Genomic DNA, 20,218 nt, shown 5'->3' on the forward strand with positions numbered 1-20,218 from the left:
GCGCCTGTGCTGTGTCTATTCACTGTGCCCGTGCTGTGTCTATTCACTGCACCTGTGCTGCGTCTGTTGACTGCACCTGTGCTGCGTCTATTTACTGCACCTGTGCTGCGTCTATTTACTGCACCTGTGCGGTGTCTATTCACTGCACCTGTGCTGTGTCTATTCACTGTGCTGTGTCTATTCACTGCGCCTGTGCTGTGTCTATTCACTGCGCCTGTGCTGTGTCTATTCACTGCGCCTGTGCTGTGTCTATTCACTGCGCCTGTGCTGTGTCTATTCACTGCGCCTGTGCTGTGTCTATTCACTGCGCCTGTGCTGTGTCTATTCACTGCGCCTGTGCTGTGTCTATTCACCGCGCCTGTGCTGTGTCTATTCACCGCGCCTGTGCTGTGTCTATTCACCGCGCCTGTGCTGTGTCTATTCACCGCGCCTGTGCTGTGTCTATTCACCGCGCCTGTGCTGTGTCTATTCACCGCGCCTGTGCTGTGTCTTTTCGCTGTGCTGTGTCTATTCACCGCGCCTGTGCTGTGTCTATTCACCGCGCCTGTGCTGTGTCTATTCACCGCGCCTGTGCTGTGTCTATTCTCTGCGCCTGTGCTGTGTCTATTCACTGCGCCTGTGCTGTGTCTATTCACTGCGCCTGTGCTGTGTCTATTCACTGCGCCTGTGCTGTGTCTATTCACCGCGCCTGTGCTGTGTCTATTCACCGCGCCTGTGCTGTGTCTATTCACCGCGCCTGTGCTGTGTCTATTCACCGCGCCTGTGCTGTGTCTATTCACCGCGCCTGTGCTGTGTCTTTTCGCTGTGCTGTGTCTATTCACCGCGCCTGTGCTGTGTCTATTCACCGCGCCTGTGCTGTGTCTATTCACTGCGCCTGTGCTGTGTCTATTCACTGCGCCTGTGCTGTGTCTATTCACTGCGCCTGTGCTGTGTCTATTCACTGCGCCTGTGCTGTGTCTATTCACTGCGCCTGTGCTGTGTCTATTCTCTGCGCCTGTGCTGTGTCTATTCACTGTGCCTGTGCTGTGTCTATTCGCTATGCTGTGTCTATTCACTGCGCCTGTGCTGTGTCTATTCACTGCGCCTGTGCTGTGTCTATTCACTGCGCCTGTGCTGTGTCTATTCACTGCGCCTGTGCTGTGTCTATTCACTGCGCCTGTGCTGTGTCTATTCACTGCGCCTGTGCTGTGTCTATTCACTGCGCCTGTGCTGTGTCTATTCACTGCGCCTGTGCTGTGTCTATTCACTGCGCCTGTGCTGTGTCTATTCACTGCGCCTGTGCTGTGTCTATTCACTGCGCCTGTGCTGTGTCTATTCACTGCGCCTGTGCTGTGTCTATTCACCGCGCCTGTGCTGTGTCTATTCACCGCGCCTGTGCTGTGTCTATTCACCGCGCCTGTGCTGTGTCTATTCACCGCGCCTGTGCTGTGTCTATTCACCGCGCCTGTGCTGTGTCTATTCACCGCGCCTGTGCTGTGTCTTTTCGCTGTGCTGTGTCTATTCACCGCGCCTGTGCTGTGTCTATTCACCGCGCCTGTGCTGTGTCTATTCACTGCGCCTGTGCTGTGTCTATTCACTGCGCCTGTGCTGTGTCTATTCACTGCGCCTGTGCTGTGTCTATTCTCTGCGCCTGTGCTGTGTCTATTCACTGTGCCTGTGCTGTGTCTATTCGCTATGCTTTGTCTATTCACTGTGCCACAGCAGTTCCAGTGCCTATGCATGTGTTTCCTCAGATGCATTACCTGGAAGATTCCAAAGGGATCCATTAATAACAAACCCTTGGAAGGACCCGCAGTTCTATCAGGAGACCCCTTATTTTCTATGTAGTTTCCTCTGGTAGGATTCATTCTGCTTTATTATTCTTGAATGCTTCAACAGTACTCGAGCCCCCAGCTCAAGTGGTTTGTACATACCACTGGGCTGATGTCTCTGAATAAGCCATTCAAATCCACCATATTTTGACCCACGTGTGGCGGCTACATATATGCTGACTGTTCCTACACGTGACCCAACCTCTCTTCGTTGTGCCCCCAGGCACCCGATCACCCATGGGTCCCACCGCACCGGGGCACAAAGGAACCCACCCACCGCTGCCTCGTGTGGGGGAGGCGGGAGCGCTGGAGTGAACCGGAGGAGCAGAGAGGAAAGAACACAGAAGGAAAGCAACCCCTTCTTGAAAATAGTGACCACTTACCTGATGACAACGTCATACTTGTTGATGTGATGCCCAAGAGAGCTGTTCTGTAGTCGGTTTCCATTTCCCACCACCACACACGTCTTGCACTTTTTGCTGACAAGGAAACAAAAACATGGCATGACATCAGTATGTGGCAAAGAAAACGGAAAGGTGTCAAGCATTCCTGAGCCCCCACACGCCCTGCATGCGTAAAGCAACCTTTGGGAATGTGTAACCGCCCTCTCTTCTGTACACCCAAATCTCACAGCAAAACCCTCCCAAAACTGATGCGCTGGTAGTCAAGTCAAGTCAAAAGTACTTTATTCGGCAGCCAGGAGCCATAACAGCAAACTATTTTGTAAAAATACACATTTCATCAAAATACATTATATGATAAAAGGTCTCTCCTCTGTACAACAAAATCTCACAAAAAAACCTCCCCAAAACAGATGCAGTGACATAAAACACTGGAGAAATACTGCACAACATCTGCAGGACCAGACAGAAAGAGCGTTAATACGTAGGCTTATAAAGGACTGAGATGCCTTTTATGGGTCGGTGTCCTATAGCTGCACAGAAACTAAAGGCTCTTGAAAGCTGACAACCCAAAATGAGTGTGTTTTGGGGAGGGGGGGAAGGGGGGCTGGAGGGGCATACAGTTTTATCCATTTATACCTCTCTTTCACATGCACTGTTTATTTTCCACTCATTTTTGTTTCTGCTAATATTTAAATCTTTTTTTAGGTTAAAAAGTTTAGGTGTCGTCTACACACCACTTTTGCAGTGTGACGACAGTTCATGTCATAACACCACACACAAAAGCAGAAACATACAGACACAGAAAGGGGCTTTTGAACAGCTCCTTTCAGACACTGACAAATGTAGTTTAGTTGGATTTAAGGACTGGCTGTAGGGGTTGTCCATCAACACTGGCACCCGCCCACAGCATTTCGCGGATGTGAACTGCTTCAAAAATACGTAAACCAAACTCGGGTGTTAATTCCTCGTTTGTTCCTCCAGAGGGCGCTCACCCTGCACACTCTCTGCATGCTTTCCCCACTTCCATCCAGCATCCTTGCCCACTGCTCCTGGTGCTCCCCCACTGAACCCTAGCAGATTCGTGCTACCAAACCACTCTCTTCCTCCAGCGGCTTTATTTTAGGATTTTTATTTTACTGTTCTAAAATGGCTGTCGGCCAAGTTAAAATGGTAAAGTAAAAATAAAAATGGCCACTGGTGCACCATGACACATGCAAACACACAGCAGTCGTCTTGGAATTAAATTATTCCAAATGTACCTCAGTGTGCATACAGTTGTGCACAGGCATGCAGGAGCGCACAGGCATGCAGGAGCGCACAGGCATGCAGGAGCGCACAGGCATGCGGGAGCGCACAGGCATGCGGGAGTGCACAGGCATGCGGGAGCGCACAGGCATGCGGGAGTGCACAGGCATGCGGGAGCGCACAGGCATGCAGGTCTGCACAGGCATGCAGGAGTGCATAGGCATGCAGGAGTGCACAGGCATGCACAGGCATACAGTTGTGCACAGGCATGCAGGAGCGCACAGGCATGCGGGAGCGCACAGGCATGCGGGAGCGCACAGGCATGCGGGAGCGCACAGGCACGCGGGAGCGCACAGGCATGCGGGAGCGCACAGGCATGCGGGAGCGCACAGGCACGCGGGAGTGCACAGGCACGCAGGAGCGCACAGGCATGCAGGAGCGCACAGGCATGCAGGAGCGCACAGGCATGCAGGAGTGCACAGGCATGCGGGAGTGCACAATCATGCGGGAGTGCACAGGCATGCGGGAGTGCACAGGCATGCAGGAGTGCACAATCATGCACGCAGGAGTGCACAATCATGCACGCAGGAGTGCACAATCATGCACGCAGGAGTGCACAATCATGCACGCAGGAGTGCACAGGCATGCAGGAGTGCACATGCATGCAGGCGCGCACATGTATCCTATGCATGTTGGCACATGCGTACCTGACGTCAAGGTGCCATTTAAAAACCTAGCCTTCCAATTCACTTTCCATTGCTTTAGACATTTAAGATTCAAAGTGCCTGTTCGGAGGTGCAGACTCCTGCTCAGGAACAGAACCTGATGAATCGCTCTCAGTTCACTCTGTAAAGAGAGGAGGGTCCTCGCTACAAAGCAAGGACACGGGAGCCAGCAATGGCGGCCCTCCGCCAGGAAGAGCAATAATGGACGCTGAGGAACTGCCCTTGAGGCCATTTCCTGCGTCAGTGACAAGAGGAGCTGGCAGTTGCCCTAGCAACAGAAGGAGGCACAGTCAGCGACACGAGTGGAGACGGAGCAGTAGTGATGGTGCTGTGGATGCACCTGCACCTGGACGCTTGCCACGTGAATGTGGGTCGACCAACTCGTCTCCACAGGGGACCCTCATAAGAGGGCGGACCCCTTAGTGCCACAAGATGGCAAGCACGGCAGCCCTGTGAGTCAGCTGCTCCTTCGGCAAAGGCGCGTCACTTCCGGCCCGGTGTGGGGTGGCACAGAAGTACATAAGGCTTCCGCCGGGAGATCTGTGCGGTGGACCCTGGGGTGCGACGGCGCCCCGTTATCCTACCGGTGGTTGGAAACCTGGACAACCGGGGGTCGCTTGAATGCTCCGCCCCTCGTAGGGGGGGTGTGAGCAAGACTGTGGTCCAATGGATCACCGGATATGGGAGGGGCTATCCTCTCACCACAACCGCTAAGCACCGTCTGGCCAAGGCCACGTTGCTACTTGGCCCATCAGGTTGCAAGCTGCGAGGGGCGGCTTGCCTTTGGATCGTCTGCAAGATAACCCATCATTTTTGGCATAAGTTATGCTACCTGCAGCTACTTTTTCCCATCAACACGTTGTCTTGTCTGTTTATTTATGGGATATACATTATGTTATGGGGGCTGGTGTGCGTGCCAATATTGGCACTAAGAACAGAGAAGGGAGGAGACCAGGGAGTCTGGCGAAGGAATGGGGCTCTCTGGGCCACATGCAGTGAGGGGGATGCAGCGAAAGAGGCCTGCCTTTCCAACCTGCGTCCCTCTTAACCTGGTCTGGGGGCATCAAGAGCAAGTGAGATCCAGCCAGACCGAGCTCAGATCACAAACTTTTGCGGACTCTGATGCACAAAGTACAGAAAGTTGAGCAACCACCTTCAGCAGCAGAAGGACATGGTCGGATGTCGAGCAACAGCTAGCATCACTGGTACCGAAACGGGAAGCGATTGGTTGATTTGTTTGGTTTTATATCACTCCTGTCCACATTCTGATACTAGAATGTTTCTTAACGGAGGAAGAAAATGAATCCTCCATAGCAGGTCATAAAACTGGAAGAGATATTGCTTCAGAAACCCATCTCCCCACTTCTATATGGGTTACAATGGGGTGTTTCCAGGGGTACCAGTGTAAAACGAAAATGCTACTTACCTGTAACAATAGTCCTGCAGCCATCCCAGGGTCCCATGGTGTGTTATCCCAGTAGCTAGCACTTGGGTTCAGATTGACATGGACTCAATACCCACAATCACACCATTTTCAACTTTGTTTCTATTAACAGCGTGAACATAGTGACATAGGTCTAGTGAAAGTAAACCAGTGGATCTCCTAAGGGAGGGGAGATTCGCATGGAAATATCAGCACATTCAGTGTTAAACTATTCTCGATTCACTTGCTGTGCATGGATTTCGAAGCCGCACTCTATCTCTAAGAAGGCTGCGGTGAAGAGTGAATGGGATCAAACAGGTTCTTTAAAAAAAGACTATCTGCATGACCAGAACCCAAGAACATATCACTGCTCTGTACAGGCTATGCAAGGAATCAGGGACAAAAGCAGTGTTTGCACCTTCTTTCGTGTGGTTTTTGGCAGAGAGAGCACTTTCTGAGACAGTGAAAAACACAATCGAACGCAATGCACAATCCAGTTTGCAATATTGCCTTTAATTTTAGGATTGACCTTCTGTTGAGCTGAAAATGATACGAAATAGCTGCTTTATTTTGTTAACTTGTTGGACCTGTTAATGTCCAGTTTTGCACATGTCTGCTAATATGTTACTTAGAAAATCCATGGTGGCTCTTTTCTTATGTGTAGTGTGTGCCTTGGGGAGGATTGCAAAAGTTACAAAGAGCTGGTTAGTTTTATGGAAGGACTTAGAGCTAGATCCATCAAACAAAAATCTGCTCGCAAAGGGGCAGATTCTCAGAATCTGCCCCTTTGCGACCGGTATTTTTGCATTTGGGATGCAAAAATGCAAATGCAAAAATCGCAAATTGAGAAATTGCTAAATTGCGATTATTTGCATTTAAGGAAACTCAAATTGAGAATCGCTATTTTTTTTGTGATTTCTTGATTCATTCCATTTTGCTATTCCTGAATAGCGAATCGGTATTTTTCGCTATTAAGGAATCGCAAAATGGGTTGTTGATGCAACTGGGTGTTAGTGCTATCAATGCAATACTGCCCGTTCAAAGTCCAAAGTGTGTAATGGCCTTTCCACTGCTGAATCAGGCTGTGTAAGAATATGAGCAGCTCAATAGTTGTGTTAATGTGAAAAGATTAAACTACCTTGAGAAGGAACTTAAGATTGGTCCTAAGAACTAACTTGTGCTTGGGTGCCTGAACGGTGAGTGCTGATGCGCCAGAGTTAGGTTATGGATATGGATATCAGGACGGCCATGTCCAGGAGAGAAGTTGTAAGCTGCAAGAGTGGAGAGGTTCAACAGACGGACCCCCAAATCTCGTGAGACCTATGTTAATGTTCTACACTGTAGCAGGGGTATCCTAGGGGGTGTTATCCTTTTGAGTCCCTCCATAAATGCCTTACGCACATGAATCCTGAGAAGGGATGAAAATTCCCAGTTCTGCAGGTATGCTGCCATCAGGGCTAAGTGGAAGTATATTGAAGTATGCAAGGCCTGCTGTCTGAAGGGGTCAAAGTTAGCAGCTGATATCTTGATTCTTTACTTGCTTGGAGTGCAGCAGTAGACAAATCTCTGCCACTTGGTGGCATAACACTTAACATTTTTCTAATACTTTTAATATTTATGAAACTTTGTGAACTTTTTAAGAATGTAACTGTAACATATATTGATCTACACTGTCTTTTTATGATATTGAATTATCGAATAAAGTACTTTGACTGACTGACTGAGTGTATAGTGGGCCAACGTGCCTCACGCAATATATTCATGCACTCAAGAAGGTGCAAGTAGCCGAACTCTAGGACTTCGATTGCCAGATTGCTAGGCTGACCAGCTTGGGACCTGGGTGCCTGATTTGGCTGCATTGTTGGATTTGCTGCAGGCAATGTTTGTTTTAATATCAGGAAAATCAACAACAAAAACCTTCCCAGCGGATTCTAAAACTGGCCCACACACGGCCAACAAACCGGAATAGCACGACCGGTCAGACTAGCCCTTCTGCACCGCCGTATTGCCCTGCAGGGGGGGGGGGTCTGACCCTTGGCCAGCGCCCCCTGGGGCCACTGCTTCTCACGAGGTACGCACACTTGTCCCTAGAGGCGCCCTGAGTGGCTCCGCCCCTGGGCCAGCGCCCACTGCTTCTCACGAGGCACGCACACATGTGCCTGGAGGCGCCCAGAAACCAGCCAGTAGGTTGGAGACAATCCTGAAGGTTTTGTGTTTGCTCTCAATTACTCAACGTCCTGGATGTAAAACAGGAAATGCAGAACCAGAGCTTGAAGTGGGCGGCTCCTGTGTTCTACCGGGTCAGGACCTTAACCTTTCGGGCAAAATCACCGTGTCTCACCCAAGACTGTAAACACCCTTAAAGTATTGGATTTCAGCCGTCCAGTTTCTGAAGACAGTTCACATATTTAACTTCCTCTTGTATTCGCCAAGAATATTTGCTTTTGTTCCAAAATGTTCTGTTTCTGTATTTTGTAGGCAACATATGACGCTTGAATAGTGCTTACTTTGAAAGTGAGCGACTCCTAGGTGTCTGAGCGCGTTCAGGTTTCGGCTGGGTGTTTATGAATGTGAATAAGTGACCGCTTTGAAGTTGGTGCAGAAGTCAGGGAGAGTGTCTCTTAGCGCCTCTTAGTGGGTCATCAAGGTGTGCAGACTACATGCACATCCCATTCTTGGCCTCTCTGCAGAGCACATAGAATGATGGTTGAATATGTACCGACTGCAAATGTGCTAACGTGTGATATATGGAGAAGTGGAGAAGTGTGGCTCAATGGTTAGAGCGGCAGACCCTGATGCAGAGGTCTGGCCCGGGACCAGGGTTCAATTCCTGCCTTTGCTGGTCGTGGCGGTTCTTGGATTCATAATTCCTCGGACTTGATTTCTCGCCTCGGTGCCTACTCTAAGCATGGGTCTCACGCTGCAACTCTGGGCAATAGCTTGCTTAGTCTCCACAACGGCCCCCTACAGCGCTAGGGATGCCTGGTTGCACCCTGGGGATGCCCAGGTGTGGACATTTCACGGGGAAAAACCAGGAAGGGTTCCCTAGCGGTATGAGTACAGCGCCAAGACACTCAGGAGTATCAGTGCGCTTTACAAGTACGTCTACATTTACATTTACATATATGCAGATGGACAGGTGGGGAGAAAAAGGGTGTGTCTAACAGAGTGGAGACTGCAGAGGAACGTGGGGTCAAGGGACAGGCGGAGTGACAGACACTTTGAAGGACACTACCCGTGCCACAGACATTAGTACTGCTTAATTTGCAGTACTTTATTTTCATAATTGAAACATTCCCAATTATGATTGTTCACAACAAAAGTATTCGTATCATTTATCTGATACAGCTAACAAGCACTGGCAAGGCTAACAAGTTTCTTGCTTTAGGCATATCTCCGTTGTTGTGTGACGTCGGAATGCACAGGATTTTTTTAGTTTACATGTTTTCAGCCACGTCAATAATTACACAGACCATGCCTCTTGGACAGGATTTCGAGTTAAGCTTCTTGGGCCACACACCTTCCTTTCAGGGACCGCCCCACCCACCTATCCCATCCCACTAAAACACTGCACAGGACTACAAGTATCAGACATAAAATACCCTGGACTGGGCAAGTCACTCACACCGGACTTAAGCTTCTGGACACTCCTAACAATTGTGCACAAAGCTGGTTTACAAGGAAGGCTGTCGGGCCTGGGCCGTCAGCAGCACCCTGGGTTTCTTATTGGCATACTGTGCTTTGAGAAGCACCAGCCTGTTTGGAACTGAGCTTTCCCTGCCCGTCTGTCCATGTCCCTACAGAGTCCATGTCCCTACAGAGTCCATGTCCCCACAGAGTCCATGTCCCCGCAGAGTCCATGTCCCCGCAGAGTCCATGTCCCCGCAGAGTCCATGTCCCCGCAGAGGCCATGTCCCCGCAGAGGCCATGTCCCCGCAGAGGCCATGTCCCCGCAGAGGCCATGTCCCCGCAGAGGCCATGTCCCCGCAGAGGCCATGTCCCCACAGAGTCCATGTCCCTACAGAGTCCATGTCCCTACCCGTCTGTCCATGTCCTTACAGAGTCCATGTCCCTTCAGAGTCCATGTCCCTTCAGAGCTGCCCTCTTGGCTTTCACGCTTAGTTTCTAGTGAAGGCCTTCAGCGGAAATGCACACGTTACAATTGTTCAATTGTCCTTTGTTCCCGTCCACACTTTTTTCGCAGTGTGCCCCTACACCGTTGCTGCTGGCGCCAATTCTGCCATCACTGTGGCTTCGAGGTTCTTTATGAAAGCGACTCAAAGCCATTTTACCAGAACTTCTGCTCTGGCCTATGTTGCCTGAAAAATCTTGTTATTTAAATGAGAGGTTATTATTTTTTGGGAAACTTCTAAAACAGCCACAAACTAATTCTATCAATACTGTCTGTGAAACAAACATCCAGGGTGAATGTGGCAAAACTGTTACAAACAAAAACTAACGCCCACCTTTGATCAACATTCCCTTAATGGGACTAACAGCACGCAATGGATGCTCACTGAGGTTTAACAGCGCATAATAGATGCTCACTGAGGTTTAACAGCGCATAATAGATGCTCACTGAGGTTTAACAGCGCGCATTGGATGCTCATTGGGGTTTAACAGCGCGCAATGGATGCTCACCGTGGTTTAACAGCGCGCAATGGATGCTCATTGAGATTTAATACTGAGCAATGGATGGTCATTAAGGTTTAATACTGAGCATTGAATGCTCCTTGAGGTTTAACAGCGCGCAATGGATGCTCACCGTGGGTTAACAGCGCGCAATGGATGCTCACCGTGGGTTAACAGCGCGCAATGGATGCTCACCGTGGTTTAACAGGGTGCAATGGATGCTCCTTGAGGTTTAACAGCGCGCAATGGATGCTCACCGTCGTTTAACAGGGCGCAATGGATGCTCATTGAGGTTTAACAGCGCGCAATGGATGCTCACCGTCGTTTAACAGGGCGCAATGGATGCTCATTGAGGTTTAATACTGCGAAATGGATGCTCATTGAGGTTTAATACTGCGAAATGGATGCTCACTCAGGTTTAACAGGGCGCAATGGATGCTCACCGTGGTTTAACAGGGCGCAATGGATGCTCATTGAGGTTTAATACTGCGAAATGGATGCTCACTCAGGTTTAACAGGGTGCAATGGATGCTCACCGTGGGTTAATAGCGCGCAATGGATGCTCATTGAGGCTTAATACTGAGCAATGGATGCTCATTGAGGTTTAATACTGAGCAATGGATGCTCATTTAAGTTTAATACTGCGCAATGGATGCTCACTCAGGTTTAACAGCGAGCAGTGGATGCTCACCATGGTTTAACAGCACGCAATGGATGCTCACTGAGGTTTAACAGTGCGCAATGGATGCTCATCGTGGTTTAACAGCACGCAATGGATGCTCATTGAGGTTGAATACTGCGCAATGGATGCTCACTCAGGTTTAACAGCACGCAATGGATGCTCACTGAGGTTTCACAGCATGCAATGGATGCTCATTGAGGTTTAATACTGCGCAATGGATGCTCACCCAGGTTTAACAGCACGCAATGGATGCTCACTGTGGTTTAACAGCGCGCAATGAAGGCTCATTGAGGTTTAACAGCGCGCAATGGATGCTCATTGAGGTTTAATACTGAGCAATGGATGGTTATTGAGGTTTAAAGAGCGCAATGTATGCTCATTGAGGTTTAGTACTGCACAATGGATGCTCACTCAGGTTTAACAGGGCGCAATGGATGCTCATTGAGGTTTAATACTGAGCATTGGATGCTCATTGAGGTTTAACAGCGCGCATTGGATGCTCATTGAGGTTTAATACTGAGCAATGGATGCTCATTGAGGTTTAACAGCGCGCATTGGATGCTCATTGAGGTTTAATACTGCGCAATGGATGCTCATTGAGGTTTAACAGCGCGCGATGGATGCTCATTGAGGTTTAACAGCGCGCATTGGATGCTCATTGAGGTTTAACAGCGCGCGATGGATGCTCATTGAGGTTTAATACTGAGAAATGGATGCTCATTGAGGTTTAATACTGAGCAGTGGATGCTCAGTCAGGTTTAACAGGGTGCAATGGATGCTCATTGAGGTTTAACAGCGCGCAATGGATGCTCATTGAGGTTTAACAGCGCGCAATGGATGCTCATTGAGGTTTAATACTGAGCAATGGATGCTCACTCAGGTTTAACAGGACACAATGGATGCTCATTGAGGTTTAATACTGAGCAATGGATGCTCAATTAAGTTTAATACTGCGCAATGGATGCTCACTCAGGTTTAACAGCGAGCAGTGGATGCTCACCGTGGTCTAACAGCGCGCAATGGATGTTCACTGAGGTTTAACAGGGTGCAATGTATGCTCATCGTCGTTTAACAGCACGCAATGGATGCTCCTGAGGTTTAATATTGTGCAATGGATGCTCACTCAGGGTTAACAGCACGCAATGGACGCTCACTGAGGTTTCACAGCGCGCAATTGATGATCATTGAGGTTTAATACTGCGCAATGGATGCTCACCGTGGTTTAACAGGGCGCAATGGATGCTCACCGTGGTTTAACAGGGCGCAATGGATGCTCATTGAGGTTTAATACTGCACAATGGATGCTCACTCAGGTTTCACAGCGCGCAATGGATACTCCCCGTGGTTTTTTTCACACCTGCTCATTGAGGTTTAACAGTGCGCAATGGATGCTCACCGTGGTTTAACAGGGTGCAATGGATGCTCATTGAGGTTTAATACTGCGCAATGGATGCTCACCGTAGTTTAACAGGGCGCAATGGATACTCCCCGTGGTTTACTAGGGTGCAATGGATGCTCATTGAGGTTTAACAGCGCGCAATGGATGCTCACCGTGGTTTAACAGGGTGCAATGGATGCTCATTGAGGTTTAACAGTGCGCAATGGATGCTCACCGTGGTTTAACAGGGTGCAATGGATGCTCATTGAGGTTTAATACTGCGCAATGGATGCTCACTCAGGTTTCACAGCGCGCAATGGATACTCCCCGTGGTTTACTAGGGTGCAATGGATGCTCATTGAGGTTTAACAGCGCGCAATGGATGCTCACCGTGGTTTAACAGGGTGCAATGGATGCTCATTGAGGTTTAATACTGCGCAATGGATGCTCACCGTAGTTTAACAGGGCGCAATGGATGCTCATTGAGGTTTAATACTGCGCAATGGATGCTCACCCAGGTTAACGGCGTGCAATGGATGCTCACCCAGGTTAACAGCGTGCAATGGATGCTTACTGAGGTTTAACAGCGCGCAATGGATGCTTACTGAGGTTTAACAGCATGCAATGGGTGATCACTGTGGTTTAATAGTGTGAAATGGGTTATTCACTGTGATTCTTCAGTGTGCAATGGATGTTTACTGAGGCTCACCATCATGCAATGGGTGTTCACTGTGGTTTAACAATGTGCAACAGGTGGCTCAGGGAGGTGAACAGTGCGCAATGGGTGAGTCACTGAGGTTTAACAGCGCACAATGGGTTACTCACTGCGATTCAACAGTGCGCAATGTATAGTCACTGAGATTTAACAGCACGCAATGGCTGCTCACTGTGGTTTAACAGTGCACAATGGATGCTCACTGAGGTTTAACAGTGCACAATGGCTGCTCACTGTGGTTTAATAGTAACAGTGTTCAGTGGGTGGCTCACTGAGGTTAGTGCACAATACGTTTTCTTACTGTGATTTAACAGCACGCAATGCAACGCTCACTGAGGTTTTACCTCTTTGGTGCCAACTGCCGACGCCCACATCCCTCTCCGGTGTGTCTGTCAGTCACTGGCTGATGTCACGGACTCTTCCCGAATGGGAGTGTCCCTTTCCAATGAGGCCTCCCTGAAACAGTTTTCTGCCTTACCACAGCCAGGAAACCCACTGGGCCACCAGCGACGTTTGCCAAGGGGTTCATGCTGGGGGTCTGCAGATTCTTTATGTGAACGACCCTCAGTTTCAAACGAACAAGGGAAGCATGCTTAAAGGAGGCGTCATGGAGTATGGCATCATGAAGTGATGCACTGGGTAGGAACTCACCCGAGTCTGTGCCAAGGACTTTTGGGGCTTGTCTGAGACAGTGGAGTGAGATAGTGTCTGTGTGAGCTTAGCTGAAGTAACAAGCATTTGTAATGCAATAGGTCTCGCATTAGGAAAGTTTGAGCTATTGGTATTGTAAATGACACTTTAATTATGTGTTGGTTTTGAAAATAGCGAAATTATTAGCTTTGTCATTTACAATGCCAATAGTTTTAACTTTTGCAAATGTGACACCTATAGCATTTGTAATGCAATATGTGTTGTATTTATGTGACTTAGATGTATTGATATTACAAATAACAATGGCTTGTAATTTTTTAATAATTAATACTTAAATAAAAGTTACTGTAATTTACACCATGTAGAAAAATCCCTGTTGGAAAACCTCCATGAAAGATAGGAGTCTTGTTTCCTTCTCAGGAGACGATGTGGCGCAGCGGCCAAAGCAGCTGACTCGGGTGCTGGGGATCACTTAATCTCACTGTGCCCATGAACAGTGCTGGATACCCTCACGTGTGATAAACCGCACTACATAAATCTCAGAATGTAATTTCCATCCCTAGAAAAGCACTTATTCCTGAATTAAACAGAAGAAGCTTTAATAAAAAGCTACCCCGGCCTCTGAGGTTGACAATCTATGAAGTGCAGTTTAGGGAAATGTATGCCAGAAAATGGCATTATTGTAATCGATTGTACCGCCTTGAAATGCTCAAAATGCGGCAGACGCGATATCACGCAGTGTGAAGATTCGCAAAGGTGCGCTTTAAAAGCAGAAAAGAGAGCAGAACCTGCTACTTTATTAATGCGTAATCATGCAAGTAAGCTTTGTCTAATCTATCAGTGAAGCGCGCTAACAGGAAAAGAACGGAGCCCACCGCATAACAGCGGGTGACATTCAGTGCCAAAGCCATAAAAATCAATTGGATGATCAATAGGCTGTCTCGCCCACCATGGACGCCCAGTCGCCAATGCCATGCGTTTTGCTGTAGTTAGCCCCTGATGAACTTTAAAATGTTTAATGAATGTGAAATTGCATTTCTTCAAAGACGGTGCACATCTGGAAGAACCACCAGCAACTCTGCGGCCTTTAGAAAGCACACACTATTGAGCAACAGACTTCAAATAGAGTCATCACAGGGAAAGCGCAAGCATATTCCCTGACATGCTAATGCCGCCTTTGACTGGGCGTATATTCCAAAACGGACAGCGTCAGCACCAGATACTTCAAAGTACCGGCCTCGTGCTCTTACAATTAACGACATCTCCATCTGAGCTACTTGGGCAATATGTCTGTCCCTTCACACTCACCTGACACAACACCCGTTGTGCGTCCAAACAGTACTAACTTTTATCCTTTGCTTTGAAAAAAACACCAATCTGAAGCAACTGAGCTCTGGCGACGAGCCAGCGCTGAGGGGCGCTAAGCCAATGGCGCGCTAGCAGGGCGGAGTCCCGGAGGCGGCCGAAGGGCAGGGGCTACGAATCCTGCGCGGCCGCCGTCCTGCCCCGCCCGTGCACCGCAGCCACCGTTCCCGCAGCACACCGCAGGTCCCGCCGGAGCAGCAGAAAGTTAGCAGGCTGGAAGTTGTCAGCCTGTCCCTGCTCTGGAGCCCCTGGCCGCGTCGCCCCCGCCCGCCCATCCATCGGGAGCCGAGGACCGGCGCTCCAATAATGATTGTCCCCAACGGCAGCGGTGAGGAGCGTGTGTATGGGCCTGCGCGTGTGTGTGTGCGCGCATGTGTGAGTGTAGCTGTTGCGTGCGTGTGTGTTATTCACTTGCTGAGAATGTGGGATAGGAGATGTGCACAGCGCCGGGCTAGGCGTGCGCGCCCACGAGATGAAATCGCCGAGGGCTTGCGCGTGCACATCCCCTGTCTCAGATTCCCAGCAAGTGCACAACAATAGATGCTTCGCTGGACGCAATGCTTTGCATTGCTACACCAGCTCGACCTAAAAAGGATGTTGGGGCCGAAATTAGGAACTTCTGCAGTAAGTATGACACACTTGAGTAACAGAAGTCTCAGTGGCTACACAGAGAGGTAGGTGAGAGTCTGGGTCCCTAGTCCGCAGCGCCTCCAGACCCCCACGGATGATTTGCAGCGCTTTACAAATGATTGATCGATAGTGGCGCTCGCGCTTTTTGGACTCATCGGGGTCTTCAGTAGCCTGCTTGATTCGCACACTATCTCGATTTTACATTCTTGGTTTAAGGGCACCATAAAGCTTCTTGCATGCTGAAATATCAAGCTAATAAAATGTATATCTCATACAAAGCAAAATCTCAAGATGGTGACTTCACAAAAGTCGCACAGAACACATGCCCTGAGGAGCACTTTTAGGTTCTATGCGTCATCATGAAAAGGTTAACAAAACTCTAAACAGTTTAACAGGGTAAGAATGACCAATGTACAGAGGGTGAGGTAAGGGTGACGTACAGAGCGTGAGGTAAGGGGACGCACAGGTCGTCAGGGAAGGGCGACACTTTGGCAGAAGAGTGGGATTACACGATTTAGCATCGTGAAAACACAGCAGGTGGACAGAGGACATGAGGAACCACAGAGAACCCTCTTCTTTCCACAAAATCTTAGCAAATGTTGCGCAATAGCTGACAACTTTAACTGTGACACTTAGCCGGCATGTACTGAACTAGCTTTTGCTAGTTACGAAAAGACACGAAAAATATGCAGGAATCATGTAACCGCTTGTATCATAAACTGACTGACATCAATGCGCAAAAGCCTTGACGCACACAGATTCATCAGCTCTCAGGGAAGTGCAAAGACCGTGAAAACAAACACGTGCTGCCGTTTCAGTGACGCACAGATTGGGTGTGTGTGTGTGCACTGTGCAAATGTCACACTTCTTCTACTGAAGCACAAACAAAGCATCTGCAATGCGGCATACACAAGCAATGAGTGTTGCGTTAATTCCTGTGTCATTCCTTACTTTGGATGCTTTTGTCAGCAGGTGCTCCCCAGAGCCCCATGGCTCCTTGCCAACTGATTGTTGATGTAAAATTGCGCTCACGCATTCCTTATCGAGGTGAAAGAGCACACCCAAAGAGCAAAAACAAACAGGGCGAGACTGAAACATTCCTGTCAGCTGATGAAAGATGTGATTGACAGTGTCTCAAGCCAATGGCTGAATATATCAAGCCTAAATAGGTCTAAGGCTGAAGGAGGCGGGGCCAAAGCCACTTAAAGTGGGGAACATCCTTTACAACGCAACTTTTACAACGAAGTGCCTTTACAATGCAACCATTACAACGCAACTTTTGCAACGACTTGCACTGGGGGGCGCTCTAGGATAGGGAATAGTTTCCAACATCTTCCCTACTATCCACGGGGACTGGAGATGGAATAGTAAATTATATAATATATCCAGCGCCCCCCAACGCAAGTCGTTGTAACGACTTGCGTTGTAAAACTTGCGTCGTAAAGGCATGCGTTGTAATAGCATGCGTTGTAACATCATACATCCACTTAAAGCGAGTATAGATTGTAGGATGTTCTTCATAAATGGTGCAAGCGCCCCACTAATCAGACTTAAAATGATGCAATCATGATCCCTAAACATGGGGAACTGAAAGGAGTCTAGAAGCTCAATGGAAGACTGCGCTTTCCAATGATAGGAACACCTGTCTGGCTGCCGCTTGCTTAAGAGATGGGACATAATAACACTCAAGAGGAACCATGGGTACGTCACAAAGATACCACTCCACTGACATGAACCCTGAAGACCGCACATGGCTGTGATCATGCTCAGCACATGTGCATTTTGGGATCACGTTATCACCAAAGACACAAAGAGACACCTATAATTATACAATTAAACAATGCCAATGGTTCAAATTTCACCTGCGCTCACCTACTCATCTCTGGCGGAAGGTTATACTTTGAAGTGATGGTCAGGACTTTGAGCAGCAGGTCCTCTGCAAAGAGAGAAACGAAAATTAATGTTGGAGGTGCAGAACCCAAAGAGCAGTGGCTTGATAGTTGGAAATGGAGGTCTGTGATGGTGAACAGCAACCTCTTAATGTATAGACTGTAAAAGGTCACACACGGGTATGATTTGACTCTACATGGTCAGATGGTCGCTGGGTGCAACTGCACACATGTCTTTTGTACGGCAGCGTCTCCAGTCGAAGCATAAAACTAGGGCTCGATGAACATACAATTCAATTCAGGATTTGGACTTCAAAGAACTCCAAAGATAAAAGCAGACAATATTTTTGTGAGCCCTACTGCCCTCCTTTGGTGCTTAAAAGCAGAACCACATGGTCCCCTCTGCCTTGACCAGCTCCTCTAAGAAGCCAGAACAGCCTTGTTTCTGTATTCTGCGATCAGTGAATGAGGTCTGTCCAGTAAGCATGAAGCCCCTATGGCTTACAGTCAGTTCTTCAAAGCCATGTGAGGAGGTCTCACAATTTGCCTGACGACAAATGACAAAGACGAGCCAGAAAAGTTGCATCCATGTGGAGATCAGACATGTTTTGTCTACCTGGGCCGGAGACCAGGAGGCCACTAGGCTTGGTTTGACTTTCTCTGCTCCATCCACAAGGATGCAAGGCTTGCTCTTTGCGACTGTACCTCACGGACAAGACTATGGCTGTTCTGTCTGACTTTGTCGCATTCACCAAGACCCTGGGCGCATTTCGCCTGCTTCTGCTCCTGAGCACTTTTAGCAAAATATCAGTGAAGAAGGGCTTGGGAGAGAACAGAGCGCCAGGGCTCTAAGATAGGGTTGGGCGGGTTTGTTTTTTAAAGGGGAAGAGTTGTTCAAGAGCAGAGTGGAGGCACCAGGACAAAACCCTCACTTTACAAATTATTGTTAACACCCAAGTATGATTTTAATTTCTGGAAATTCCTTGATCTCCAAATAAGAGAAGATTAGGACCCAATTAGGAACTCTATCAACAGAGAGGAGAAACATGTTCACTGCACCCAAAAGGACTTATTCAAGTGAAAACCACATGCAGAGATCTGCACTTTTTTTCACCAAATGATATCAAGTATTGCCCAAATGTGGACCACAATCTACAAAAGGAGACCCTGGGACCGGAGCTTTTTCAATTTCTTCGCAAGGCATCAAAGCGTGCGCCCTACAACAGTTACTCACTTTCGACATTCATAGAATGGCAGTTGTCAGGCATACATTTAAGTACTATGGGGCAGATTTATGTCGGACTTATGCCATGTTTACGCCGCCGTTGCGTCACGCAATGGCAGCGTAAACGTGGCACATCCCTGCGACCCATTTACAACGTGACGCATCTAGGCAGATGCGTCACGTTGAAAAGCCCTGCGCCACATGTGGGCGTTCCGGCGAAGGGTGGGCGTTCCGGGGCAGGTGCGCCTCTCAAAAGTGCCTGCGTGAAATCTACAAGGTTTCACGCAGGCACTTGTGCGACGCTGCTACGTCAATTAAGGACTGACGCAGCACGTTAAGTATAGAGCACACCCGAGCATTGCTGGAGTCGCGTCGCACTTGCGACGCGACTCCAGCGATGCGCCGCCCTTACGTCATGAGATGCGTCACGCATCTGCCTACCCTTGCGCCACAGAGCGCCGCATTGTACATGCGGCGCATCCGCCGTGACGCAAGGGTAATTTTGCATGACGCATAAGTTCTGGCGCATCCCTGCTGATTTGCAGAGATGCGCCAGAACTCATAAATATGCCCCTATTTTGTTTAGTTTTATAAACCCCTCCATTACCTTACCCTTCCACCTTTACATGGTTGACAAAATCCAAACAGCTACTATTTACAAATTACTTTTTATTTGATCTTTAATCCAGGTTCCTGAGCACGTGTGCGTTAAATTTCAGGAGTCAATTTAGTGTTGTGATATTATTTTGTATTTAACCACTATAACTGTACAGCTGGTTTAATCATTTCTTTTATAAAATCAATTACCAATTGTTAATTTTATTCCTCTAAAGATTTACAAATTTAAAAAGATTAAGAGAGCGATAAAAGACAATGTTGTTCACCTGCACGTCTGTTTCAGAAATGCAATATGGTTAGTATAAGGCCAACATGTGCTAGAAACAGAGAAAGTAAGTAGGATCCGTTGACTCAATGTCGCTTACGCTTTCCTGTACACTTCACGCAGTTGCTCCATCACGCAGACGTTACTTCACGCAGCTTTCGACGCATGTAAGGGAGGCATTCATGGAGACACAGAAGCAAAAGGAGACAAAAGAGAGGAGTGAAGAAGAAAAGGAAAGCAAAGTCTAGCAGAGATCTAGATACACCAAAAAAAGCGCTTCTTACCAATTCCCCTGGTGCCAAATGGGAGTGTATAGGTAGAGTTGGTCTTCACCCAGAAGAAGTTACTGGGCTCTAAAAAAGCCTGGTGATCCCGGGTGTAGCTGCAATATAAGCAGAATGTTTATTGATGCAGGACAGGAGCACACATCATCTTGGTAGTAGCATGAGCAGTATCTCCCATCCTGGGTGAGAAATACTGTGTCCAAGACAGGCTCTCTCCCAGAGCAGGTTACAATGTGCCTGCAATGGTAGCCACACAACACAGTACATTTTATCTCA

At 48.4% G+C, this 20,218-nt stretch overlaps 1 protein-coding gene across 6 annotated transcripts in view; it reads right to left on the reverse strand.

The window, feature by feature from the left end:
• ST3GAL4 (ST3 beta-galactoside alpha-2,3-sialyltransferase 4) overlaps positions 1–20,218 on the reverse strand; it is a 520,175-nt gene that overhangs the window by 96,141 nt on the left and 403,816 nt on the right. For all 6 annotated transcript variants that reach the window (XR_013594038.1, XM_078640129.1, XM_078640132.1 and 3 more), the window contains 3 exons: positions 19,943–20,040; positions 17,534–17,597; positions 2,195–2,290 (listed from right to left, as the gene is read on the reverse strand). Coding sequence is in view for 5 of the 6 variants with exons in the window: in XM_078640129.1 (XP_078496255.1) it covers positions 2,195–2,290; positions 17,534–17,597; positions 19,943–20,040 (258 nt within the window). In the remaining variant the exon portion in view is untranslated. The remainder of the gene's footprint in view (positions 1–2,194; positions 2,291–17,533; positions 17,598–19,942; positions 20,041–20,218) is intronic.

This window comes from Lissotriton helveticus, chromosome 4_2 (assembly GCF_964261635.1).
Source record: "Lissotriton helveticus chromosome 4_2, aLisHel1.1, whole genome shotgun sequence".
Lineage (NCBI taxonomy): Eukaryota > Metazoa > Chordata > Amphibia > Caudata > Salamandridae > Lissotriton > Lissotriton helveticus.